The following is a 26617-nucleotide window of genomic DNA, read 5'->3' on the forward strand; positions in this document are numbered from 1 at the left end:
TGGCAGGTGCGCAAGCGGAGAGGCGCCGGTCGCAACGGCAGCGCGGTGTTGGGGAGGGAGGGGGGGGGGCAGCCGTGCCGGTGATGGGGGGCAGCGAGAGCAGCCAGAGCAGGAAGGTGTCCTTCGGGCTGGACGAGCGGCAGCAAGTGCGGGTGCTGCAGGGCATCAGGGTGAGCCGCGGCCCGGGGGGCGCCGGGAGCTGGGCTGAGGGGGGCACCGGGAAGGAGGAAGAGTGGGGCTGGGGAGGCGGCGGTGAGTGGGAGCGATGGAAGGGGCTGAGCGCTCGAGCAGGGCCTCAGCAGCCGCTTATCGCCCTTTCCAGCCGCTCGCAGCCCTCCTTCCCTGCTCCCGGCTTCGTGGCCCCGTGTACGTGATGCTGAGGGCATTGCCCGGCTCAGGGCGTCCAGAAGGGGACGGCTGTGCCCTTGGTAACGACGCCGAGAGCCTGGGTGAGCACGGCGATGTGTGACCGTGCAGGGCCGTCAGAGGCCGTGGGGCTCAGGGGTGTGCCTAGGGGTAAAATGGGAGGTCAGCATCCCATCTTTCCATGGGTTGTCCTGTCCCGTCTTTCCGTGGATTGGAGGGACCGTGCTGTTGAAATGGGGCAAGTGGCGAAGCAGGAGCATGGCAAGCGATAGACGCGCACTGAGCGGCCCTGCTTGGTTCTGCCCCCCGTGCCCGTACGTTTCAGCTCTCTGAAGATGTAGTGAACAGGATGAAGGAAGCCCCGCCGAGCAGAAGGGACGTGCAGAGACCGCCCCGTGCGCCCAGCGCCGCAGCGCAGCCCTCGCCACCGCCAGCAGCGGAAGAGAGCCCCAAACCTCCTGCAGGTATCGTCAGGCCCCGCGGCACCGTCGTGGTTTGAGCGCAGTCTGTCCCTCCGAAACCACGCAGCCGCTCGCTCATTCCCCCCCTTCCTTCCCCTGGCTCCTGGAGGGATAGGGAGGAGAATGGGAAGGATGTAACTCGCACGGGCTGAGATGCGAGCAGTAACTAAGGTAAAACACAAACCGCTGCTGCCACCAGTAATAATGAGAAGGGAAATAACAAGGGAAGAGAATACAACCGCTCGCCACCCGCCAACCGATACCCAGCCCGACCGAGCGGTGATCTCGCCCTTCCGGGTGACTGCTCCCAGTTTATACACTGGCCATGACGTGCTGCGGTATGGAATCCCTCTTTGGTCAGTGTGGGTCAGGTGTCCTGGCTCTGCTTCCTCCTGGCTTCCCCTCCTCCCTGGCAGAGCAGGAGGCTCACAAAGTCCTTGGCCAGACCAAACATGACTGAGCAGCGACTGAAACCATCGGTGTTGTCAGCGCTGCTCCCAGGCTGAAAGTCAAAACCACAGCGCTGCACCGGCTACTGAGAAGGAGAAAAATGACTGCTACTGCTGAACCCGGGACAGTCACCTTGTGACTGTTTGTAGGATTTACACAATCACAGAACCCCAGCCTGGTTTGGGTTGGAAAGGGGCCTTAAAGCTCCTCCAGCTCCAACCCCTGCCACGGGCAGGGACCCCTTCCACTGGAGCAGCTTGCTCCAAGCCCCTGTGTCCAACCCGGCCTTGAGCACTGCCAGGGATGGGGCAGCCACAGCTTCTCTGGGCACCCTGTGCCAGCGCCTCAGCACCCTCCCAGGGAAGAGCTTGTGCCTAAGAGCTCAGCTCAGTCTCCCCTCGGGCAGGTTCAAGCCATTCCCCTTGGCCTGTCCCTACAGGCCCTTGTCCAAAGCCTCTCTCCAGGTGTCTTGTAGCCCCTTTAGGCACTACAGGTGCTCTAGTATCTTAGGCTTCTGCCTAAGAGCTCATCTCAGTCTCTCCTCTGTCAGGTTAAAGCCATTCCCCTTGTCCCGTTGCTACAGGCCCTGCAATAAGCAAGGCAGAACTTCTGTATTTAATCTTTCACTCCTGGGCAAGCTGCCTCTTCTCCATTGCATGCCCAGGAGTGCACTGTGGATGGGTGGGGGCAATACAGCTTTTTGTTCTTGGAAAGAAGCTCCCAGGGAAGGATGGGCTGTCGGAGCGCAGCTTGGCAAGCGGGTGAGGGGACCTTGGTTTCTGAACTTGTCTTTACAGGTCGGAAAACTGATTTCTCTTGGCTCTCGGATACACTTTGTTGATAGGTTATCGGTGCGCGTTTGTTTAAGGCATCCCGAATAACCTGAAGTTGGGGAACGAGGCTTTTGCTTTATGTTTGCTGGTAGCCTACATCTGCCCTGAAAGTGGGTCTTACGGGTGGCCTGAACTCCATCAAATAACCTCATCTCCGCTTGTGGGATCCCTTGTAATCGCAAGGAAAACAGGAGGTCAAGGGGAAGACTTACTGGAGCTAGAGGAAGGAAATGGAAAGTAGGTCTGAGCCCATGCTTATGCTACAGTATAAACCAGGGTTTGGGGAGTTAAGCTCCTTACCTAGAAGCTTCTGTAGCATGTCTTGCTCAGTGTGCCTGGTGAGCGCAGTGCTGTCAGTGCCTCTTTGTTTCATGATGCAAACTGATGTTTTCTAGAGACTTTTCCAGGTGTTATCTCTCAATGGGATAACCCTCACGTCTGAAATCCTCGTCAGACCGTTTGTGGTGTGATGAAGGGCTGTGTTTTGTACTACAGCTCTCACAGGTTTCTGTCCTTTCTAGGAACCCAGCCGCCAGTGGCAAGTGACTCTGGTCAGGATGCTTCTGCTGCAAAGCAGGAACTGCACAGGAGGTGAGGTGAAGTTCTTGAAAAGAACAATAGTTAAACTCCTTTTGCTCTCTGTTTTGCCTCAGTCCAAGCACGGTGACTGTACATGTTAATGCCACTGAATCTCCTTTGAAGCCTTTTTCAGTTAAGGGCCGTGGAACACAGGTTTTTTTAGGGAAGCCATCCCTTAGCCAAAAAGAGCAGTCAGGGGAGCTGGGGGCAACTGGGTGGTGTTTGGAGAAACAGGGAGGACCAGTGTAACGCGTCGGTAACTACAGGAAACTTGTGTGTGATGCGCATTGCAAGGCCAGTACTGCATGAGCTTGAATACAGCTGCCTTTTCTGGGACAACTGAAGGAGTCTGTACGTGATACTTCCCTTAGGGGTTTTGGAATCTCAAACATGGTAATTGATTTAATCCAGTTTACACCTAAACCAGTCAGATCCATCTTATGTCTCTGATTGTTCCTCCTCCTTTTCCTAGACTGGATGTCTAAGGGCCTTGGCAAGGCATGGGAGAAGAGAGGCTGAGGGAGCTGCATTGGCTTAGTTTGGTGAAGTGGGACCCAATTGTTGTTTTCCACTTCCTAAAACAGTAGAGACAATGCTCTCAGAGGTGCACCCAGGGGGCAAGGGACACAGATTCCAGCAAGGAAGTTCTGCCTGGCTATGGGGTGACCACTGACACTCAGTGGGTGCAGTGAAGCACTCCATTGATCTCTTTTTGCTTGCATATGGGATTTCCAAGGCTTGTATTACACAAGCTAAGCAATGACCCTGTTGCCAGAAGCCTCTTGATCACCTTCTCTCTGTTTGCTTTGGTGCTTATACAGGTACGAGCAAGAGCAGGCGCTGGTCCAGGAGGAGCTGCTCCGGCTGGCCAAAAGAGAGAAGGAAGCAGCCAGTGCTGCCCTTCAGCGGGAGAGGGCCAGTGCTCGTGAAGAGAGGCAGCGGGTAGCCCAGATGGTGAGTAACAAAACCCCCTGTACGTTTCCATGCAGGACAGGCTAAAGTATCTCCGCTTGAGCAGATTCGTTACGAGTCACTTGGGTGATGAGCTTAGAAACTTTGTGCTGGAACACTCATCACCTCCTCATTCCATTCATCGCTTCACGTGTGGCTTACAGTGCAGCTGGCAGGCTACGCTTGCAGCCTGTCATGCAGTGATGCTAAGGCCAAGCTTGCAGGGAAAGGCATGAGCAGTGACTGCTGCGTTGTCGATGGTGCTTAATGTGCTCACAATAGTACTTTCTGTTGTTTGAAGTCCTAACATTACTGTGGCAGTGGTGGTCTGCCTGTAAACAAGGCAGAGTCTTGCTGGAGCTGCCACTTCACTGACCTGCAGTGGTGTGAGGTGTTGGGGTGGGACATTGAGGTGGGACTCTGCTTGCCGCAGGGAGATCAGACGTCCCCCATTTAGACTGGAACGTTGAAGCTTCATTGAGAGAGCTGGGCTGATTCTCTGTGCCTGGTACGTACTGAGAGCATGGCTTAGGGAGAGGACAGACTTCAGTAATGATGGTCTTTGTCGTGTTCTTCCATCCTCCTGATCTGTTGCATGCACTTGATTTAAATGAAGAATCCTTTGAGGATGTTTTCTCTACATGTATTTCCCACCTGTATTACGCTTGCAGCTTCTGTTCTGCAGAGGGGCTTGGAGGCTTGAGGTAAGAGGCTGCATTTTCCACCTCAGGACATTGTCCTGAGTTTACAGTCCTGAAATTGCCCCCCATGCATTGGTTTGCAGGTTTGGACCCTCATAACGTTTGTGTGTGGTTGGATTGGGAGCCTCTGAACCTGTTCTGGATACAGCCTGGGCATGGCTGCTGCGCTGTGGGAATTTTCCTCTTGGCACCTTGTATCCTGACCACGGGAAGGTGGAGGGTTGCTGAGCTTTGGGATAGTGATGTCTGAGGCAGGTGACTGCGGTCCTCTGCATAGGACATGTGGGTCAGCAGAGGCAGCATTAACTCTCTTTCCACTAGAAAGAGAATATTCTCTTTAGGAATGCAGTTAATGGACTTTGGTAAAGGAGGGAGGGAGAAGCTGATGGATTTATTGTCCCATTTAAAGACATAGCTTGGCTTAGTAGTAGAGCTCTGTCCTCCTGCAGTGAGGTGTGGAGTAACCCTGGAGAGCTGTGGCTAGCAGAGTCAGGCAATGCTTGTGAAGTCCTCTAAAAGGAATTGGAACCTGGCTGCTAACATACAAAGCCTCTTCTATTACCTGAGTTAGCTTTTAACCCTGCAGTGTCACATACCCAGGTACTGCATACTTGATGTGCAAAGATCTGATCAGCTTCTCCTTGTGTAACCCATGAGAGATAAACAGTGACCATAGAGTGTTAACCCAGGACGCGATGCAAGAATGAGAAACTGTTAAATTTTATTGCTCTTAAACTACCTCTTGATCAGTCGTAAATCCAGGATCCTTAAAAATGGAATAGTCTGGCCTGTCCTTGCAGAGATGGGGTCAAAGCCATTGTCTGTTGGCTCCCTGATGCTTTCCTAAGCACGAGCTGTTTCTGTCAGCCTTTTAAATAATTGGGATCCCTATCAGACCTGCTTTATCTCAGCTGTGGTTTCCTTTTGGGCATGGTCACCTTGTTGTATTGACTCAATCCTACTCAAATCTTATCTGTCCTTTGTCTCCAGTATTGTTTTCTACCTTCATTTGGGATAAGGCTTGAATGTGTTTCTTGGTTGCTCTGCTTTTTAGCCCTAGCATCTGGGGCAGATAATGGTGTGAGCTGCTCTTTCTTCTCTTCTGTGTCATTCTTCTCTTGCAGGTAGGAGATAGTAGTGGAACTCTAGGAACCTAGTGCTGGTCCAGGTGCAGATGGCATTGGAAATTAGCTACTTAAAGGGAGCAATTCCCAGGTGATGGTGGTCACTGCTTAATGGGGAAGCCATTAAAAAATGGAGTAACTCCCATGTAAGAAAGAACTGAGTAACTTGCTTCTAGCAGCTCTTGCTCTAGTGAGGACTGAAAATCATGCCAAGGCCAATTAGAAAGGTTTGCTTTATTAATTTCCTTACTTGATATTTGCAGTAACATCTTGAGCTGTGCCCTGAGCAGCTCAATAGCTTGGTGATCTGTAGCTTTGTCCTGTACAGTTGTCTCCAGTGGTGCTGCAGTGTTCTCCTTTAACCTCCCCATTCGCAGACCGTAAATCAGGGTGTGATGGCTGCATTTTGGCATTATTTCATTTTGATTGTGCTGCATTTCATCAGGAGTTCCATTCTCTGCCTTTTGCTATTGGCAGTGTTGCTCGGAAGCACTCCCGCGGTCTCGTCATATAGTGCGCATTCCTGAAGAGAGTGTGGCCAGGGCTAACCTTTGGGAGGGAACCTGCTCTCTGCTTCTGGGGCCAAATGCTTCCTCCTTTATGGAGTAATGTGCAGGTTAAAACCTGTTGTTGTTTTTGGTGGTTTATGTGTTGGGTTGGTTTGGTTTGTTCTTGAAGTGGCTCATTTGTTAGAGAGGGATTTGGAGTTAAGTAGCTGTGTCCTGTTCTACATTTTTGTCTTGATCTCCCTGGGATTTTCCTGCCTTTGAACAAGGGACTTGGCTTCTAGATAAGTTTTGAGTAAAACTCCTTAAAGTCTTAGTTTAAGCAGCAAACCTGCTCTGTGAGTACAAACAGTGCAGCATTCGCTTTGCCTATGGCTTTCGCTTGGCCAGAGGGGACTGACTCACGTGGATGCTGAGCTGCTGCGGAGCAGCCCTCGCCAATTGCTATTAGAGCTGCAGTGCTTGTTTGTGCAGGCTCATGGTGCTGACTGGACTCTGAATAATTGAGTGCCTTAGGTGCTTGCAGCACAACAGGGCTTATGTGGACAGTCCTTCCCAGCAGGGCCTGGGGTGTTTGACTAATGCCTGGAGCATGCCTTGAGCCCCATGTGAAATGGCCAAGAGTTAATACAGCTTTCTTGAAAGCCTTAGTTCTAGCACAAGGAACTTCCCAAGTTGCTGCGGTCAGGTTATTTAATTGCTTCCCTGTGTTGTGAATGGTCTCACCTCTCCCCAGCACCAGGAATCTTTCCTTTTTCATTTCCAATTAATCAAAACCTCTCCATTTCTCACCTCTTTCGGCTTTCTTTTTTCCCCTGTCTTCTTCGCAACAAAGGAAACTTTGCAAGCAAAGCTGCTCTTTCTTCTCCTTCTGCCTTTGTAATCTCCTCAGGCTGAGCAGCATGTGCAGCAGATGCATCACGGGCCTCTTGGAGCTGATGGCTTTGGAGACAAATCAATGTGGAATGGGGCTGGATAAAAGCTGGAGCTGGGTTGGGGGGGGGGGTTGGTTAATAAACGCGATTAAGCAAAGACATCTCATTACTACCCTAGAAAGGGAGGATTAGAACTTGGAAAATAGGAGGATCTCATTTAGGGGCCATGTGCTCTGGTGTTATCAGGACAGAGGGAGAGCAAATAGAATAAATGAAATTAATACTTTGGAAAGAAGCATTACCCGGATTTGAGAATTGAACTAATATGATTTGTGCAAAGCCCTCAAGTTCTTATCTCCCCATTTAATACCACGAGGATAATGGCTTTGTCAGAGTTATTGACCAAAAGTCCTCCTCTTCCTTCTCACTTTGAGGGGATGAATTCATGGGGCAGCCGTAGGACAAACTTTGCCCTGCGATGAGCTTTTCCAGACAAGGCCAATGGGCACTGGTTGCTGTGTGAATACAGACATAGAATTCCCAAGTTGCTGGGAAGTATTTCTTCAGCCATCAATGATGGATGCTTGCTGTTCCCCGGGCTCCTGGCCATGCCCTGCTCACTGCCATGCTGCATGGCATCCTCGGCTTTCTGCTCCAGCATTGTGCTGTCGGGAAGAGTGTGGTCTGGAATATAACATGGGAGGCAATACTCACAGGGATTTAGGGTCTCTCTCTGGTTGCTGCAGTAGCTGATAGTAATTGGTCATAGGCTGTTGGATTCTTTCTTGCTCCTCAGATCCTCTCACTCATTGTTCATTCAGGAGAGCTGAAGGAGGAAGCATGACTGGGAATGCCTTCGATCAGGGCAGTGGGCTTTGATATTGGTGTCACCTTCCGAATGGGGGATTCTGAACTGTTGTGGCATCCTTTGGACACCTCCATCCTTGGTTTAGTGTGCATTGGTCTGTTGATGGTTTAACTGGTGTATTTCTGCTCCATTTCACAGCGTGTGGAGGTGAAAATGCTGAAAGCAACGTAAAAAGCCCATTTATAGGTTGATGCAATGGGGGAGCACTTTGGTGCTCAGGTGAAGTAGGGCTCTCTTTCTGGCCCTGTTGGGCAGAGGAATGATCCGGTTGGCCCATTCATGGCCAGTTTTTGTTAGCTTTCTGGTCAGTGATGAAGCTTCAGGTCATTCTTGCCTCAGTTTTCCCTGTGAATTGCCCACTGTTGTTGAGCAGCATCAGCTGTAGATGCAGCTGAGCTGGTGCTGAAGATGGCTTTAGAGATAAACATGGTTTAGCTTTGCTAATGCTTTAATTTACCTGGCGCTAAGCTGGGGATCAGCTTCATCCTGGCAGATCAACCACAGGTGAGCATCTCTAGATGAGACTGGGGTTGGTTTGTGGGTAATCTCCTATCGTTGTGACAAGCTACAGTGGCTGCCTGGGGTTCAGTAAGTACCATGGGGCAGTGGAGTGAGACTGTTCTGGAGGTCAGGCTTCTGTTCTCCAAGCCTGTCGCTTCTTCCGCTCTATTTATCTGAGTTGGTGCCATAGAAGGTGTTGTCTCTGAGGGCTTTGTGTTGTGGCTTGGCTATTGCTCACACCAGGGCTGGGTTTGTGGGTCCTGTTTGCTGTGTAGCTCCCTAAACCCCCTCCTCTTTCCCAAGCTGCAAGCCTGTGCAGGAGATAGGTTGGCTCCGGGAGGAGACGTTGCCAGCACAAACTGTGGGTTTAGTATTTAGTACTCTGCTCATTTCTGTAAATATTTCTTGATTGAAGATTGTGGGGGAAGCAGCAAACATTGATTTCAATGAGGAAGTATGGAAGCTTCTTTGAAATAACAGTGCGAGATGAGGGAAAAGCCCCCTCAGTTCTTCTTCTCCCAGTCTGATTCCCATTGATGTTTCAGTGCATGCAACAAGTGTCTACAGGTGCTCACTGCAGGAGTGATACCTTTGCAGGTGAGTTAGCAAACAACTGTGCTTGAGTTAGCAGGACACCAGCTCCTGCATGGGGCTGTGTGTGCCACCAGTTGTGCCTCCTGCTGAGCTCTGTCCCTGCTATTAGCAGAGCATTCCCGTGCTGTGTGTGGAGCACTCACCCACCTTAGTGCATGGAACCAGCTGGGATGCTCCAGCTAGGGTAGTAGGGGGGTGCCTTTCTTTGGTTGAAGTTGCAGTGCGGTTGGTTTTCATTGCCCTCACTAACTGAGTAAAACTGCTTTTAAACGTGTGGATGCCAATGGAAAGATGTGGGTTTTTTTTTTTTTGGTTTTAAGCCTTTATTACAAAATGTTGCAGGTTATTGATAGGGAGATGTAAATGTCCAGGCTGAGCAGCTTCAGGCCTTGCTCCTTTTGTCCCTCTCATTCTTGCTCTCTGAGCTAAGAGATACTTGTCTAGGCTTTCCTTTGAAGAAAATGTGTTATAGCATTCCAGCCTGGTTTGGGTTGGAAGGGACCTTAAAGCTCCTCCAGCCCCAACCCCTGCCACGGGCAGGGACCCCTTCCACTGGAGCAGCTTGCTCCAAGCCCCTGTGTCCAACCTGGCCTTGAGCACTGCCAGGGATGGGGCAGCCACAGCTTCTCTGGGCACCCTGTGCCAGCGCCTCAGCACCCTCACAGGGAAGAGCTTCTGCCTAAGAGCTCAGCTCAGTCTCCCCTCGGGCAGGTTCAAGCCATTCCCCTTGGCCTGTCCCTACAGGCACTTGTCCAAAGCTTCTCTCTAGGTGTCTTGTAGCCCCTTTAGGCACTGGAGCTGCTCTAGGGTATCTCCAGGCTGAACTTCAGCTTGTCTCCAGAGCAGAACTGCTCCAGCACCTTTATTAATGTGTGCAGCCTTCAGAGTTACTCTGTAGTCTCTGACCAGAACATTCCTCCTTTCCCCTCTAGTTGTGCTCCTCTTTGGTTGTTACCTTCTACTATAGAAGTGGGTGCTTTTCTGCAGTGAAGGAGTTGCTTCTCTTCATGAAACCATCAGGCATGTAAGGGATCCCTATGGGAAGCGGTCTGCCAGTACTAAATGGTGGACTTTGGAGAGGTTGGCATTAAACTTAAGCTTGGCGTGGTGAAGTTCTACATCCTTCTGCCTCCAGCAAGCCAATAACTTCCTGTCTCTGGAGCATCAGGGAGGTCTAAATTTAACTAAAGCAATTTAGGAGAATGTGTACTGCAATGAACCCAGACAGTGAAAACCAAGGCAAAGCAGCAGAAACCCTCCTCTGTCTCCAGCCCCTCCGGAGGGAAGGCAGGGCTGTTATCTGGTTGATGCTCCTTATTTTCCTTGCTGCTGCTGCTCCGATGTGTCAAACAGTTATAGCATTTTCTAATAACTTCCAGTTTCCTCAGCTCCTCTTTTATCTCCTGCTGAAGGTTAATTTGTGTTTGGAGAGTTTTGCAGATTTCAGCAGCTGATGCTTGGTGGAGCTCCGTTCCTGTAGCCTCTTGGGCTGAGGGACCTTATCACAGGGTTGGCCTCTTAAATCCTACAGCTGCAACGAATTGAAGCTGGCCCTGGTGCTGCCCACTGCCCTGTCTTGCCTCAATTCTCCTCTGCCTGTATTTCACGCTTGTTTTGGGTCTGCAAGTTCATCTTGTGCACAGAAACTTCTTCCAGGTTCGTTTGTTCTGACTTCAGGTTGCTGTAAAGCCATTCCATCATTTAAGCAGCAGAAGATGAGCCTTCCTTTTCCCCTACCTGCAGCTACAAAATCCTCAATTCATAAAGCAAGAAGAGAAAAGCATGTTGATATTTTCCCATGAACGCTCCAGCAAAGTTATTGCTGCATCTTTTTCCTGCACTGACTACTGTGGAGTGGTAGAATTCTGCTCTAATTCTGCAGCTGACTTTTTGCGGCATAACCAGCAGATTTGGTAACGCAGTGGGAGTTCAGCCTTTCCACTGGTAGTCAGATGTGGAGTGGATTTGTGCTATGAGGTTGTCAGGTGGAAAGGCTGAGTGTGTTAGAAGAAGGCAGTTCCCACTAGCTTGGTTAAGCTGTATGTTTGGATTATGACTTTGCTTGTCTGTGTTTGGAGTGTTTGGGATATTCCATGCATCGAACTTAGTGTTTGGTGACAGCTTTCCACTGTGCCCTGTTCTCCATCACAGAAATGACAGTGTTTAAATCTTGAATCAATGATCTTTGATCACCGAGAGTTTTCTTGATGTCTCTGACTGGAAAGTGTTACTTAAAAAGAGCAAGACTGTGAATGGAAAGGGCTAATGTAAGAGCTGGGAAAGAAGTTTGCAGTGAATGGCACGCGCTGATTGCTCTTGCGCTCTCATGATGGGGATGTGAGGTAGGTGACCTACCACAGGCTGTCATTTCTGTCATTCCCTAAATGCCATGAAAATTGGCTATGGTGCTTCTGCCACCTTTCCTTGGACCTGTAACAGGTATGTGTGCCTTGATGTGATCCTCGCTGGCAACTGAGGGTGGTAAAGGAGATACCTGAGACGGGCAGAGTGTTCTGCAGCAGGTGGTGGGGTGGGGGGAGAATCATTCTGGGTCTCCTAAGAAAGGGTGAGAAGTGGCCTAATGAAGCAGCTGCTTTAATAAGACAGGCACAATAGACGGTAAACTCGGAGTCATCTTCTGGTGCGTGGTGTGATGGGAGTAATCAAAATGAGCACTGATGTGGTTTATTTCTCACCTTAAAGAAAAGCTGAAGCAGGCTTATGCTTCCCTGAGCAAGCAGAGAAGCTGTGGCTGCCCCATCCCTGGCAATGCTCAAGGCCAGGTTGAGCGGGGCTTGGAGCAAGCTGCTCCAGTGGAAGGGGTCCCTGCCCCTGGCAGGGGGTTGGAACTGGATGGGCTTTAAGGTCCCTTCAACCCAAACCCGTCTGTGATTCTTCGATATGAAGAGCTAATTTCACTGTGGCTTTTTCCACTTCCTTCATTCCCTCTGCTACAATTAAGCATCCTCAAACCCGCTCCTGTTTGCTGAGGCAGTTTATTTCCATCTTGTTTGCTTCCCTCTCCCTCCTTCTTTCTCTCTGTCTCTTTTCTCCCCCCAAACTGCAGACTTTGCTCCCACCACCTCTCCTCAGTGGTGTTATCGGTGCCTGTGCAGCGGCTGAGATTGCGGATGCCACCGTTCACTGGGATTCTGAGCATCAGACAATGTTTTACATGGCGTCCCATTCTCTAGCTGCCTGGTTGGACATGATGTTGGTACCTTATCTTCATGCTGACACACACTGGACATTAATAGAAATACTTTGCTGAGGCACACGTGTGGAATTTCAAGCAGCCTTTCGAGCTGTGCTTTAGATAGTCTATTGTGTGCTTAACCTCTGCAAGAGGGTTTGATGAGGCGCACACCGTTAACTCTTGGGCAGCTGGCTGGACTCTTTAGAGTTGCTTGTTACAGTCAGCATAATACCCTCCTAATTGCATGCTGCTTATCTAATGTGGAGTCTCAGCATTTTCCAGCCTGTATTTCCATGACCAGTATTCCTTCCTGAAGCAGATTTTGAGGGAAGAAATAGCTGTGTGGCTTGCATGTGGGGAAGAGGTAGGAAATGCGTTCTGCAAAGGGAACCGAGCTGCCAGCCCCCACATTTGGCTTTGGCTAAAGTCTGTCCCTGAACTCTTTTTGTCTCTGTGATTGTGTTACAAAAAGTGACCTGGATGCAATCGCTGCTGTTTGCTGGGAATTCCTCCTGCTTTTGGAGCACATCAGAGGTTTTATTGTTTCCTTTGTGCTCTATCCATGTACTTTCTCTGCTTGTTTGTTACGACCATCTGCAATTACCTATATTATTTATGAGTGCTGAGTAAAACATGATGGAAAGTAGCTTCTTAAAAGGGGTTTTACTGAGGGAGAGGAAATGAGCTGATGACTTTCTCTTTGATTTTGAGACAATGAAAATAGAACACCTGCAAGCTCAGGAGGGAGGGAAGGAATTAGAGAATGAGCTGCCTTTCCTTTCCCTGGCCGCGTGTTACGCTGGGGCTTTAGAGCCTTTTTAGCCTTGAAGACTTTGTGATAATGGGCAAAGTTGAAGGATGATGCAGTAGGAGCAGGGAGTAAAAATTGATCAAACAGGCAGATAGAGCAGAGCTATGTATAATTACTGTCCAAAAGAAAGAGCTCCAGAGTTTAATACCTGCGTGAATAGTACATTAGGCTGAGGCTACATTTGTTAAATAACCAGTGCTCTTCCAGCTAGGACTTGGCGCTTGCCATGCACATTCACTGGATCTGAAGCCTTATCCTTTTTGCCATGCAAAGAGTGGATCATTGTCTTCAAGCTCCTTTCTTTTTCCAAGCACATAAGCTTGTATCTCTTCCCTCTCCTTTCCCCTTCCCTCCAGCCTCTGAGCAGGGTGAATTTGCTCCTCAGTGTGACCTGGCTGTAGCTGCGGTTGGCAACATCAGCCTGAAACTGTGACTCTCCCCTGGAGCTTCCCAGCTTTCAATACACAAATGGTTCCTTGCAAAAGCTGTTCTTTTCCTAGCTGAGGACCTGAGCAATTGGTCTTCTTTGTACCATCAAGTGATAAGTTCTCCTGGTTTAACAGCTAAATGTGGATAAAGGGGCATTGGGAATAAGAGTATGCTTAAACCCCCCACAAAACCAACCCAAACCCCAACAAATCCCCACAAAGCAGCCCCAAGCCAAAACCGCTCCCAAATAACATCATCAGCTGTAAGTAAACTTGTGTCGTTCTTAAATCCTCTTCCCTAATTTTTCAGGCTAAAAGGGTTTTGTTTCGGGCACAGAACTTGGGGAAGCAGGAGAGCTTCAAGCTGCAAAGCCAGCTGTGCTTTTCAAGGTAATGAACATCAAGCCAGGCCGTAGTTTTCCCTCGCTTCCAGAGGTGCCTCTTGGGCAGAGTCTGCCTTTCCCTATTCAGGGCTCTGCATTTTGCAGGGTGAGTTCTCTGAGCTTTGTGCTGCCGAAGGTTATCAGAGTTCTGGTGAACACCTCCCTGCCTGTGGTTTCCTGTATACAGCGACCTGCAGAAAGAGGTGGTTCTCTGGCCAGGTAAGGATTAGACGCTGTTCCCTTGCCGATAGTAGAAGTGGGATGTGTCAACTCCTTGTCCCATGGCTGTTCAGAACCTGGCGCTTGGGCACTCTGCCCTTGTTCCAGTTGTGATGAAGGACTAAGCACAATCTTGAAGCTGTTGCCAGCCACTTGTAACTTCTTCTCTTTAGAACAGTTTAGAAGTAGTTAATCCAATGTAATGCATTTGGGGTATGAATAAGAGTTTTCATTGTGATTAATCTTGCTAGAGTCTCAGTTTGTGCCCAAAGTTACAGGGGACCATTAGCCCTGCTCCTGCTCCACTAATGTCATTCTGCCCTAGCAGCCTTATTTTCTGAGGTTAATAAGGAATGTTAAGGCACCTGGAGGGAAAGGAGCTCTAATGGTCTTAGCTGCCATTCTCCTCTATGTAGATGGGACCAGTGTGGTTGATAAATACTCCACTGCCGCAGGCCTTGCAAATGCAGCTGCTCCCTTAGGAAAGAAAGTAGTTCAAGGGGTACCAGGGGTGTTCTTCAGCTGGGATTGGAGTGGAAAGACAGAGATTTCCTCAGCACGGTCTCATTGAAGTGCATCTTAACCCCTCTTTATTTCAGTGCTTCACTGCCAGGTATCTCGGGGAGCAGGTAATGGTGGCACGTACGTTTTCTGACTCCTTGTGCGGGCAGAATTTTGCCTTGTTGTTTGCCCACGTTCAGGAGTTACATCTGCTTTCCCCACGAGAGGTGTCTCACTGGGCATCCTTAAGCTGCAGTGAAAACTTGCATCTCCGTAGGAATGACTGAACTTCCCTGTCATTAATTTGGGGTGGTTGTTGCTGGTTGCCCAGCAGATGTTGCTGTTGAGCTTAGTTAGGCTTCACTCTACAGTTCAGCAAGTCATTTGCCTATTTTAAGAGCTATGATGCAGACTGATTTGGAGCTAAGTCTCCTGCTTGATAATTCATGTCATCTACTGGTAAGTCAGTACATTGTCCAGAGGCTGAAGGAACATCTTGTGCACACGTGTGTGTAAATATATAAGTGATGCTAGGATGTCTTATCAGGCCTATGCATTACGGTTTCACTTCATTACTGGCTCTGAACTGTTATGAAAACTTGCCCTTTCGTTAGCAAAGCAGTTTGAATGTGCTTATTCTGTAACGAGTTTTGACGGGGGGAACTTGTTGGCTTTTCAAGTGAGCCTTTAAAATGCACTGGTGCGAATGGAGCCTCATAAACAATCCATAACCAGCGTCTCCTCATTTGAGTTTAGGATCTGGGAAAATCTATTCCCTGCCTCATGCAGAACCTGGGAGATGAATTCTGCGTCTCATTTGGGGTCAGAAGCACGGCTCAGCCCGCGGCTGCTCTGGGTATTGATCTTGCAGGCTCTCTCCTCAGTTCTCTGGGATGCGATTCCAGCTGTGGTACTCCTGATTTTGGAAAGAAGGCGTTTTAATGGGCATGCCAGTGATGATGCCTTCGCTGAGCTCATCCTCTCCTGCGGTGTGAGCACGTTGGAAGCAGCAGTGAGTGCTTCCTGAAGGTGGCAGTGAAGGGACACCGATGAGGACTCCTTCCCAAGGCTGGATTGGGAGCTGCTGAGCCCTCGCATTGCTCGCATACACGGCAGCAGCTCCAAGGTTTTGCTTATTTGTTTTCATTCTGACCCTCCTTCTCCAGGAGTTACCATAGTATTTCTCAGGACGAGTTTACCCTTAGTTGTTGAAGTTCCTTGGTTTATATAGGAATGGATCACTTGGAGGTGTGAGGCCACCGAGTACTGACCCAGTTTACAAACTGGAGACAGAAGTAGGCTGACTGCACATACATCTTTCCTTTTCTCACCGTGCTTCCTGGGCTCGCTTTCCCGTTCAGCTGCATGGATCTAGCAGCTTGTGAAGCTGTGCTTTCAGGCTGCAGAGGGGAGCACCGGGTGGTTGTGTGTAGCTGGTTTCTAATGGTACTTCTTGGAGGGGTAGAGAAGGGCTGCTGAGAGCAAGTTTGGTTTGGGAAGCGGTGGGAGGAGAGTGGCAGATCTGCCCTAATGCCATCTCGTGCTTACTATCAAAACTGATGTTGCTGCCTGCATTCCTCAGATCCTCTTTAAGAGTCACTGTTTTGACCTACATCCCAGCCTTATAGTTAGATACTTCCTATAGGACCTCATCTGAAACATTGACTGTGTCATCTGTGTCCCTTTGGCTTGCACTGTCTGCAGTCGGGCTGTAGACTGCTGAAGACCTGCGCTGCTAAACCACCGGAGCTTCTTTCAGCAGCGGTTTGAGATGTGCAGGCACTATCTCGGGTCAGTCTTCGCTGATACTGTAAGTTTCGGAGTGATTTCGAATGTAAAAGATAAAGATGATCTATTTGGCCTTGGGTGAAATGAATTATTGCTTCGAGGGCAGAACCTGCTCTCGAGGGAGAAGGTGGTGGTTGGCTGGAATCCCTGCAGATTTTGAAGGAGGAGGATTTGTGTCTTTTCATCTGTTTTCAAGAAGGAGAAACAAGAGTTAGAAAACCCACTTAAAGGTTCAGTTAAGATTTATTCTGGCTGCAGAACTGCCTCCCATAATAACCTTAATATGCATCATCCTGAAGCTTCTAATTGGCCTGGTGTTGGCAGGGCTTTCAGACCGGCAGAATCTCCACCGTTCAGCATCTTTTAGGGAGGAATGTAGCCAGAAAAGCAAGAAAGATGAAATGGCTGCCTTATAAATTCTGACTGACCTTGAGAGTCCCTGTTCTAACAAGCAGGAGGATGCTGTGGAGGGCCGTCTAGACGAGAGCAGGGGTGGCGGTTGTGTGTAGGTGTGCAGTTGTTGAAGCAAGAGGAGAGGCATGAGAAGGCCTCATGGACTTGGTGGGAGGAGGTGGTTTCGCTGGGGGCCACGTGCCTACTTACCCTGTTGTTTCTGTTGTCTGCACTGACACGGATCAGTCTATTCTTTCTTTCTCTGGTGGATGCTCGTGGGGGTGGGCTGCGGAAGATCTCTGTGGGTTGGATCAACCCATTGCGTCAGGGCTGGTATCTTCATGTAGGAAATCAGAGAATCAGCCAGGTTGGAAAAGACCTTGAAGATCATGAAATCCAGCCCTTCCCCAGCACTGCCGAGGCCACCACTAACCTATGGCACTGAGGGCCTCGTCTACACGGTGTGTGAACACTTCCAGGGATGGTGACTCCATCAGTGTCTGGGTAGCCCATTCCAGTGCCTATTACCTCCCTGGTCCTGCTGCCACACTGGTGCTGGTACAGGCCAGGATGCCATTGGCCTTCTGGCTGCACGGGCACAAGCTGCTCGTGTTCAGCTCTGTCAGTCAGCACCCCCAGGTCCTTTTCCATGAGCAGCTTTCCAGCCACTCTTCCCCACGCCTGGAGCGTTGCATGGGGTTGCTGTGGCCAGTTGATCCCAGTCAGTTGTTCCTCTCTGCTTGGTGACTGACTGGTCCCTGTGTGGGTGCTCACTGGATGGATCAGAGCCTGAATGACCAAGGACTTGGATGAAGTTTCCCTTAGCTTTTCCTCTGCTTCCCAAAGCCAGGGTGGGAGGTGGGAGCCTCGCTTTGTCAATGATAAAGGGCTGTCATTCTCACTCTCCTGGGCTGTCAGCTGGGCACCTTTTGCAGCCCCTAAATTCCCTTTAAAACAAACCATTTGGCTGAGTTTATTCCATTCCACTCGGTAACTCCACTGCTAATGCAGAATTATCTGCAGCGGTGACACTCATCTCTGCTTTAATTATCCCAAAGCTGTGCAGTTCCCCCTCCCCTCTGCCTGGAAGTTGTCACTTGTGCAGCGTGGTTTTGCAGAGATAAGTGTGTAATGCACAGCGGTGCTTTGGGGCTCACACAATACTCAGGCAGTTGCTGATTGCTAAACGTAGGCAATAGGAAAGACAAGGATTTTAGTCTCTGTCTTCTATTAGTGGCTCTCATCCATGTGGAGTGAGAGAGACTGGGAAGGAAAGAGCTTATCAAAACTTCCTAATGCGGCTTGAAGATGAAGATGTGAGCAAGTGCTGATTGGAGGCATTAAGCTTACAGGTGTTAGGGAGATTTGGAAGCCCAAGTATTTGTTTTTCTGCTGAAGGAGTGTAAGAAATGAAGCATCCGTGATCCTGGGCAGCAGCCCAGGAGCCCTGCTTGTGTTTGTGTTTCTTTTTCCCACCCCCTTGCTTTGTTACCGACTCTGTTGCTGGTAAACACCCTCTCCGAGCGTACCAGAGCCTGTGATCCAGGCAGTCACTGTGAGGAGCTACAACTGAGTTACAGGGTATTTACTCCTAACGTGGGAGAAGAGACATGCTCCAGTGAAATACGTGCTAGTTCTTCACGCCATACTTGTGTTTAAGCAGTGATTTTGCTAGTGGAGGGCAAGGTCAGACCTATCCGAACACAGGGCGCATGGACAACACGATACTTGTGGCATTGGAAGGCAAAGGTCTCCTTTGGGAATAAAATGTTCTGTAAGAGACTTCTCAAACCCTGCAGAATCTGAATGAGCAGGAAGCTGGAGGGAGCTGTAATTGCACTTGTCTGGTTCCCCGAAGCTGGGAAGTGGCTTGCAGGTACCTCATTTCACGTGCAGTGATGCACCGAGGTTTGGGGATGGAGAGCACCTGGAGCACGCGCCGAAGAAGACAGCAAATCTTGAGAGGGGCCTGGTGGAAATGAGGCCGGTGTGAGGAGCAAAGCCTGTTTATTAGCTTTTAATAGATGGAAATGAGGCATTTATTGGTGTTATCTGCTGGCGGAGACGTTCTGCCAGCTACCTTTGTTTGGAGCTCTGACCAAGACGTGCAATATGTAATTGTGTTCCAGCTTCCATCCTGCCTTAATTCTGCGCATCGAAATTACTCTCTTTCACATACAAAAGCATTGAATTCTTTTCCTGTATTGTTATGATGAAGGCAATTTCTGGTTGCTGACTGGCAGGAATGAGGAGGGGAGGACTGCACAGCTTGCTTTACGACGCACTTCCTCGGTCCCTATGGATGTGTTGCACTTGGCTGGCAGCAGAGGCACCTGTCTGAGCAAGCTTTCTTTGGCCTACAAGCAGGTTGTATATTTTCTTTGGCCCAAGGACGTAGTCTGAAGTGTGTCACTTGAGGACCTCACAGCTTGCTGAGCTCTGACTCTTTCCATCAATCTCAGACTTCTTTTCCATGGCGTTTGTCACCATAGTGGTTTATGTACTATCTGGATAAGCAGACTGGCATCTCCAGTGGTCAGTTAGATGGCTTTCTTCCTCTTGGGAAAGGATATTGTATTAAGAACTGTACTTCCTCTGGGGGGTTATGTGCTCACCCCGCAGTAATTTAGCCTCACAACTGTCTTCTTGGGAACCTGAACACCACTGACACATTTCCACTTGTCTCTTCTCTGCATACTATGAGCTGAAATGCCTTGCCCATCTGGCAGTGGATGCTCACACTGAAAGATCTTCAAGTGGCAGAACTAATACCCAGCCCAATTGCTTGGGGTTCGGTTTTGTTTAAAGCTTTGAAAACCATCCCAGAAGATCATGGCAGGAAATACACAAATACATAAAGCCTTAGTGGCTTTTTTGGACTTGTCTTGTAAAACCCCACTTGCCAGGTTTGAAGTTTCCATGAACCTGTATTAATTGCTTCTCTCACCTTTGTAATACACTTTCCAAGTAGGAATGGGATGAAATGTCACTCTTAAAAATACTAATTCACTCAAAGATGCAGAGGAAAAGAGGGAGACGAGGAGGATTCCATAGTGGAGGTTACGGAGCTCATTGCCTTGGCTGACATGAGTAAGGTACAACATTTGCTACCCACATGGCGAGGGAAGTTGGTTGGGCCTCATGGGGGAGCTGCTGGGGGTACTGGTGGGTGAGTGCTCCTGATGTGGGAGAAACCCCAGTCACAACCCCCCTAGCAAACACTGTGCAGGCTGGGCTTAGAGGGAGAGGGAGAAGGGCTCTTGTGTCTCTGTGTGCTGCTGTTGCTGCTGCCTCTTGTGAGTGTGTTGGCAGCACCGGTGGGGCTGATGATTGATTGTCCTTTTAAATCACAGCCACGTCACTCACAGTACCCAGGAATGTTAACTCCTGCTTCGCTCCTTGGAAAACTGAACGATGGGGAGATGGATGCTTTTCACTGATGCCCCCCAAGTGCTGCAGCCAGGAGGTTGGCCTGAAGGGAAAGGCTGCTGTGGCTCTGTATGGGCTTGTGGCTGTCTTGCCTCTTCTTTTTCATTGTCTCTGTGCCCTCCTTCGGAATCCTCTCTGTGCTCACAGTGCGTTTTCCACACTGACAGTGGTAGGTGGCAGCCTGACACCTGCAGTGAGTTCATCACTGCGAGCAGTGTTAGTTACTTGGAGTTGGTGGATGGCTTTCACCATTCACTGCTGCTTCTGAGTCCCCTGGAGACTTCACAATGAAGCAGGGCTTGCTGTTTTTTGGCTGCTCCAGCTCTTTCCCTTCATCTCCAGTGGGTGAAACCTTTCATTCCTTTATACTTAGATCTTTGGAGATAATTTCTGCTTGTGCCTCTTGGAGGATATTAAGAGGCAAGCATCAGTACTCTGCGGCCGTTCTTCAGTGATTTGCACAAATACATGGGTGATGAAAATCTGGGTTTCTTCTGCTGTTTGGATCCGTTATCAGTCATGATCCTGTCTAGGATTTGCTGCATGAATCAGGCCAAATTATTGCATCGTGTTTGTGCTTTACTGTCATCGGAATAGTGATTATCTCCAGAAGCGCTGTCGCGATGCGTTGATGTTCGTGAGATCTCTGCAGTGAATGGTGTGTTTTTAGATAACAAAAAATAACCCCCTCAGGAGCCTCGGGTTTAGTTCCTGATGCTTTTCAGGTGTTTAAAACTTGGTGTTTCTTTGAAAGCTTTTCCAAGCTTTCAGTTATAAGTGACTCTAAGTACCTGCGTGTGTCATTGTCTGCTTGTGGGGTTGGGATATGCTGAGCTATCAAAGTGACTTTCGGTTCCTAAGCAGCAGAATTAGATGATGGAAGTTGCACAAAACCTGTCTCCGCTGTTTGTTCTCCTCTCACTCGTAATCTCTGTGTGGCTGGTAAAGCTGTTTCCAAAAGGATTTTCAGGATGGAGGCACTAAAGAGCTGTAGATGCTAGGCATGTGAAGAGGAATTAGTTATTTAAAAGGTTGGACCAGATGGTCCGTGAGGTCCCTTCCAACCTGGTATTCCATGATACTTCCATTACTGTCCCACTGAATTAAAGGTGCTGTGTGGTAACCCCTACAAAAGCAATTGCCGTGGGAGGCCACTGGGAAGGGCTGGAGGAAAATCGGATGCAGCAGAGAACAGGGAGAAGGAAGTCTCCAGTTCTAGCTTGGTGCTGCCCCTTCTGGAACCGAGGTGGGCAGCTCAGTGTAGCTTGCTCAGACTTCTGCCCAGCCCGAGCATGGAGGCAGCCCTAGGACCGCAGTTCCCTGCTCCGGTCTGGCTTTCCTGCCTTCCCTGTCCTCCAGCCTTTAGAGCTGAACAGGGACTTGTTGGTTTTCAGTGGCCCCTTTTGTTGCGGAAGGCTCCCAGCAGTCTTGTGTTGCTGCTGCTGCCCTTTGGGGTGAGAATGAAGCGTTTCATGGAACAAGGATGTTTGCTAGACAGCCCTTTGAGAACCAAGTCAGCTTTTCGTCCCCAGTTCTTGTGGGTGGTGTTTTCTGTCCTCCTCCTTCCTGTTTCCCTGGTGCACTTTGTCTTAACTCTGGTGTAGGAACTACTCTGTCCAGCTCTTAATGCCATCGGAGCCTGGCTGTTAGCTGAGGAAGTGGTCACTTTATTTATAGCTCTGAAGAGGTCTCAGCACAGCAGCACCTCAGAGTGGCCTTTTATTGGCACAGAGAGCCCCTCTCCAGGTTTGCAGCCCCTTTGGGCACTGGAAGCTGCTGTAAGCTCTTCCCGGAGCCTTCTCTTCTCCACATTGTTTTAGCAGGATTAGTTTCCATAGGACTCCTTAGGAACACACGTTATGAACTCTCCCTGCAAGGTGATGCTGAGACATTCCCTGGTTTAGGTGGCAGCCCAGCAGACAAGGCCATAGCTGCTGCACAGTGGCGAAGGTGGGCACCCTCATGCTGTTGACACAAGGTGGAAATACCAACCCTGATTGAAGAAGAGCCAAGGGAAAGTGATGTTTGAAGACTTTAACGGTTTGTGTCTTTAACAACGGGTCTGATGATGCAGCAAGGGGGAATGGTGCGATACCCCAGTGGTTTGTCTTGGAAAGGAGTTGAAGGATCCCTGGCCAGGAACTGGAGGGGCACCTTCGGAGAGTATTTTGGAACAGAACTTGCTGACCGTCACCATTGTGCCAGTGATCCTGGTTGCTGAGGACTGAGAATGGAAACTAAGATGGGTAATGGCTCCTTGCCTTGTTGCAGGAAGTGAAGAGTTGACTCTAACTTGTAGCGTGACTTGGGAGAACCACCGGTGTTGTGGATGGCTTGGGAGGAGAAGGGAGAAGAACACACTGCTTGTGTGTGTTCACATGCTTTCTGTGTGTGTGCTTTTACCCCAGTACCTAACAGACCTTGTCCCTTTTCCTTGCCAATGCCAGTGCTGGGGAGTTCAGGGCAAGCTCCGCTCGGTCTGAGAAAGCTCCTGCTGCTTAAGCGCCGTGAGCAGCGTGAAGAGGAAGGTGGGGGCAGAGGAAGATGACTTCAGCTGCTGCCTGTCTCGTTCCTGTCAATGTAAAGAGCTTCCCAGAGACGGGTAATATGTTGCAATCGAGTTTCTCTTTTAAAGGCACTCCGCTGCTAATGTTGATTTAATAAGGCTCTCTCCTTGCTTAATTTGAAGCGGCTAATTTTGTGCTTCACAGTTGTGCGCGCAGGATTAGTGCGGGGAGCGGCGCCGGAGGCAGGGCAGTGCGGGGCCGCGCAGGAGTTGCCAGGGGAGATTGATTCAGCGCAGTGGAAAGGTGCACGGGGTTACGTGGCCCCAGCTCCGAGCGACGTGACGGTGGTGCTGATGGGAAGGAAAGCTTGGTCCTTTCCTATGGTTTTAGGTCTCTGTGGGTGCAGGACCAACGCTAAATGGAAAGGGAGCATTGGGGTGTGGGTGTCTTTGAGTGGATGGGGTTTTCTTTTGATTTTATATGTATGTAATATGAATTATGTGACGGGCAGGAAGGAGAGTGTCATGGAATCCTAGAATGGTTTGGGTTGGAAGGACCTTAAACCTCATCCTGTTCCAACCCCCTGCTGCAGGCAGGGATACCTTTCACTAGAGCGTCTTGCTCCCAGCCCCATCCAACCTGGCCTTATATGATAATATATGATATATGATGAGATAAATAAGCTTTTAAGGGTTTCATTTGAAAAGTTGTTTTGCCAAGTGTGGCCTTTATTTTCCAGAATGCTAAGGGGTTATGAGAGGGTTGGAATTGGATCTTGCTGATCTATTTTGTCTGTGCTTAAATATGGGGGTTTTTTTCCAATTCTATACTTGTCCAAGAAGCCATTGCCATCCTTAAGCATGTAATTCCTTTGTTGGCCTGGGGATAAATGGAAACTCCCCAAAGCCACAGTGCCAAAAGATGAGCTAAAACATTGTACAAATCACAGTAGTAACGTGAGCTTTTTCCTGTGCCTCCTGCTTTGTTAGTGTACCTTTCCCCTGCCTCTTAGCAAACCACTTCTCTGCAACAGAGCTGAATCCTCATTTACTTCTTGCTTGAGTTGGATGACAACTCTTCACAGAAGCGAGCGGGCAGTGCAGAAGGGGTACAAGTTACGTTCAGTTGAGTTTTGTGATAAGCTGCCAACGTGTTTCATTGGAAACCTCATTAAATCACAATTAAATCCACAGACAGATGAAAATGGGCCGTCTTGGTGAGTAGTTGATGGATGAGGCTTATGGGTTTCCAGTGCTGGTCAGGGGCATCACTGCTCCTTGCTGTTGGTGCTCTGTGTGGTGAAGTCCAGCCACAGAACCACCAGGAAACTGTCCCAAGCTCTGGAAACCACCTCTGGGGGACGATCTCCGCCTGTGTTTCTTCCATCCCATGGCTTTGGTCAGAGAGAAGAATCCCTTTCCTGCCTCAAGCCCTGTGTCACATGCCCCCTGCTTCCTCTTTCTTCTCACATTGTTTCTGGTAATAGGAGCTGAACCTCTGCCAATTGCTTCTGCAGCATTTGATAGCTGAGACTGGGTTGTGCGGAGTTATCCCAAACATGTGCTTGGGGAGGGCACTTGACCAAGCAGGCTCTGCATGAGGAATGAAGGATTGGAGCCAACTGTTAATGTAGTACCTATAAAAAGCCTGAACCTGCCTTGGAGGGTTTCTTTCCCCCTGGCTCACAGTGCCTGTAGTGATGAGTCTCCAGGAATCCATCTCAAATCACTCGCCTGTCTGGTTATTCCTAGTCTGCTGCTCTGGTCAACTTGTTTAATGAATAAATCAAACACCAGGCTCTTAAAATCGCTGTCATTGACTCTGGAGTGTAGCATGAACAAGGAGCTCACTAAGTAACATGATTTTGTGTGCCTAACTAGAATTAGGGAGCAAACAGTGTGCAGGTATGTTTGTGCATGGTATCTAGTATAATAAATCCAGCAATCTGTCTTTAGGGTTCTGTGATGCTCTGAGCTGGATTGACTCAATTTGCAAACTCATGAAGCATGAATCTTAGCTCTGCCTGGTCATCTGACTGCTATATTTAGAGCATACACTGTTTTAAAGCTGGGCTTCAATCTTGCTTGTGATCAGAGGCTCCAGGAGTAAATGCGACTCGGATTCTTTAGGATGTGACATCACTTTTGAGAGCCGGGAGCTCCACTGTGAGCAAAATGGTTTCTTTCCCTAAGGAAAATTCCCCAAACTGCTTAACTCTTCCTGCTGCACCCGGTCTGTACCAGCAGCTTCTTGACAGCAGCAGCGCTTGGTTTGTGGTCCTTGCTGGGAGACTATGAGGTACTGCTCCTTAGTAGATAGAGAGGATGCTCTTCCCAGCCCCTGTTTTCTCCAAGCCATCCGCCTTGAGCACGAGTGTGTTGTGTTGCCCAGTAAATGGACATTGAATCAGCGTTGAATATTGCAGTCTCTTACAAACATGAAGCACTTGCCCAATGTGGAAAACTGCTGTTTGCAACTTATCCCATCAAAAGGAAATCAAAATCCTGCTGGCAGTGACATAGATTTGCAGGTTGCTGTTGATACAATCGTGCCCCGGAGATGGCAGTGTACAAATGAAGAATGCAGGGTACAATAGCCTGAAATCCTGCTTGTTGCTGAATCCACACTCTTCTTTTTGCAGATGATTTCATTATGATACGCTCGGACTTCATTAAAAGCTGCAACCTTGCAGCATTTTCTCCGCTCGCAGCCTGGCGAGCAGCCGGCAGCGCGTGTGCTTGAGAACCAGTACATTATCTTCCCCAAGCACTCAGTGGGCTGCAAGTGCTTTGGAAGCAAGAATCAGAGTCTCTGGTGGACATTTTGTCTATAACTCAAAACCACAACTTAATTGGCAGCCTTTTCATAACTCTGACTGTGGCTTAGGATGTAGGGAATGCTGCAGGCAAGGGCCAAGGTGCATTTCAGAGCTGGTAGTGGGGAATTTCAGTGCTGACTGCCTGTCTCTGCAGTGATCAGAGGAATGAGGGCGGTTGCAGTCAAGTTCCTCACTTCTGTGTGTTGTTCTTCCTTTCCTGGACAGTCTGATCAGTCATTCTACATGTTTTGACTCCATTTTACTCCATAGGTAACCCCTTGCTGTCGATGTGATTGTGACTCTGTCCTAGCCATGACCAGCCTTCGAAGGTCCCTTCCAACCCAATCTATTCTGTGATTCTCTGATGTATCTTGAGTCCCCTGTCCTTTTTGCAGTCCTTTGTGTAAGGCTTTCGAATCCCCTTGATCCACACTGCACGCTGATTCCAGCGTGACTTTCCACATGCATCTTGGAAACCGGTCGGTTGGATCCTGCCCCCAGAAAGAAGCCGAGTCTGGAACGCGGTGTAAAGCGTGCTTTGCTGCATCTGGGATGCCAGAGCAGGAGAACAGGACTGAGAGAGGGTAAGATGGGGAGCATGGTGGTTGAAAGCTCACTGAGTCTGAGGATTCACAGAGACGGGCAGGGGATGCGTGACCATGACTGAAGGCTTTCAGGAGTTTTCTTACCCGAGCATGTAATTAAGGCAGTCTTTGCCTGTATTAAAAAGCAGCCCCAGAGTCAGCTGAGTTCCTCTCCAATTGTGCACTGTTTGAGGTAATCTGCTTCTTAAATCAAAAGAAGTAAGATTTGTGATCTCGCGACAGGAGATGGGTGTTCACCGTGCGAAGCCTCTCCCCATTGCTGCTGCCTATAAATCTCTGTTCTGTTCAGAGCCAGGTAGGAATCGCGTGGAGCATCTGGGAGCAAATGTGGGAAGGGAATTCCGCCGGAGCTCCCATGGCTCCTCATTGGTATGCTGGGAGGCACACGGCTTCGTTATGCACGTCATCTCGGGGGGTTAGTTAGCAAAGCAGTGGTTGTGTTTGAAGCCCTGTGTTGGACTCGGAAGTTAATATATTTGGTATTTAAGAGTCTGGCAAGAGAATCTCTGTCCCCATATGCACGCACAGCTATGAGGCTGGGATGTAGGCATGCCTTCACTGTTATTTTCCCCCCCCGTCTGTCCTATCCCTAGAAAGCCATATGCCACCCTTAGGCTAACATAATGGGAGCTTGTATTAATGATTATGAGCTAGAAATCATCCAAGAGGAGTTGAGTGGCCTTCGATTCAAGCTTTGTGAGAAAATATGACTCAGGAGGGTTGGAAATTC

The 26617-nt window shown here is 49.3% G+C and overlaps 1 protein-coding gene across 10 annotated transcripts in view; it reads left to right on the plus strand.

Moving 5' to 3' along the window:
• The first annotated feature begins 33 nt into the window (after positions 1-33).
• CHCHD6 (coiled-coil-helix-coiled-coil-helix domain containing 6) overlaps positions 34-26617 on the plus strand; it is a 122808-nt gene continuing 96224 nt past the window's right edge. For 3 of the 10 annotated variants that reach the window (XR_010614239.1, XR_010614240.1, XM_065687026.1), the window contains exons 1-4: positions 34-170; positions 692-830; positions 2632-2701; positions 3511-3643. Coding sequence is in view for 7 of the 10 variants with exons in the window: in XM_065687026.1 (XP_065543098.1) it covers positions 84-170; positions 692-830; positions 2632-2701; positions 3511-3643 (429 nt within the window). In the remaining 3 variants the exon portion in view is untranslated. Of the gene's footprint in view, positions 171-691; positions 831-2631; positions 2702-3510; positions 3644-5601; positions 5693-26617 lie in introns of those variants that run through there. The other 7 variants (XR_010614241.1, XM_065687034.1, XM_065687028.1 and 4 more) reach the window with 6 other exon arrangements.

This window comes from Lathamus discolor, chromosome 7 (assembly GCF_037157495.1).
Source record: "Lathamus discolor isolate bLatDis1 chromosome 7, bLatDis1.hap1, whole genome shotgun sequence".
NCBI classification, from domain to species: domain Eukaryota; kingdom Metazoa; phylum Chordata; class Aves; order Psittaciformes; family Psittacidae; genus Lathamus; species Lathamus discolor.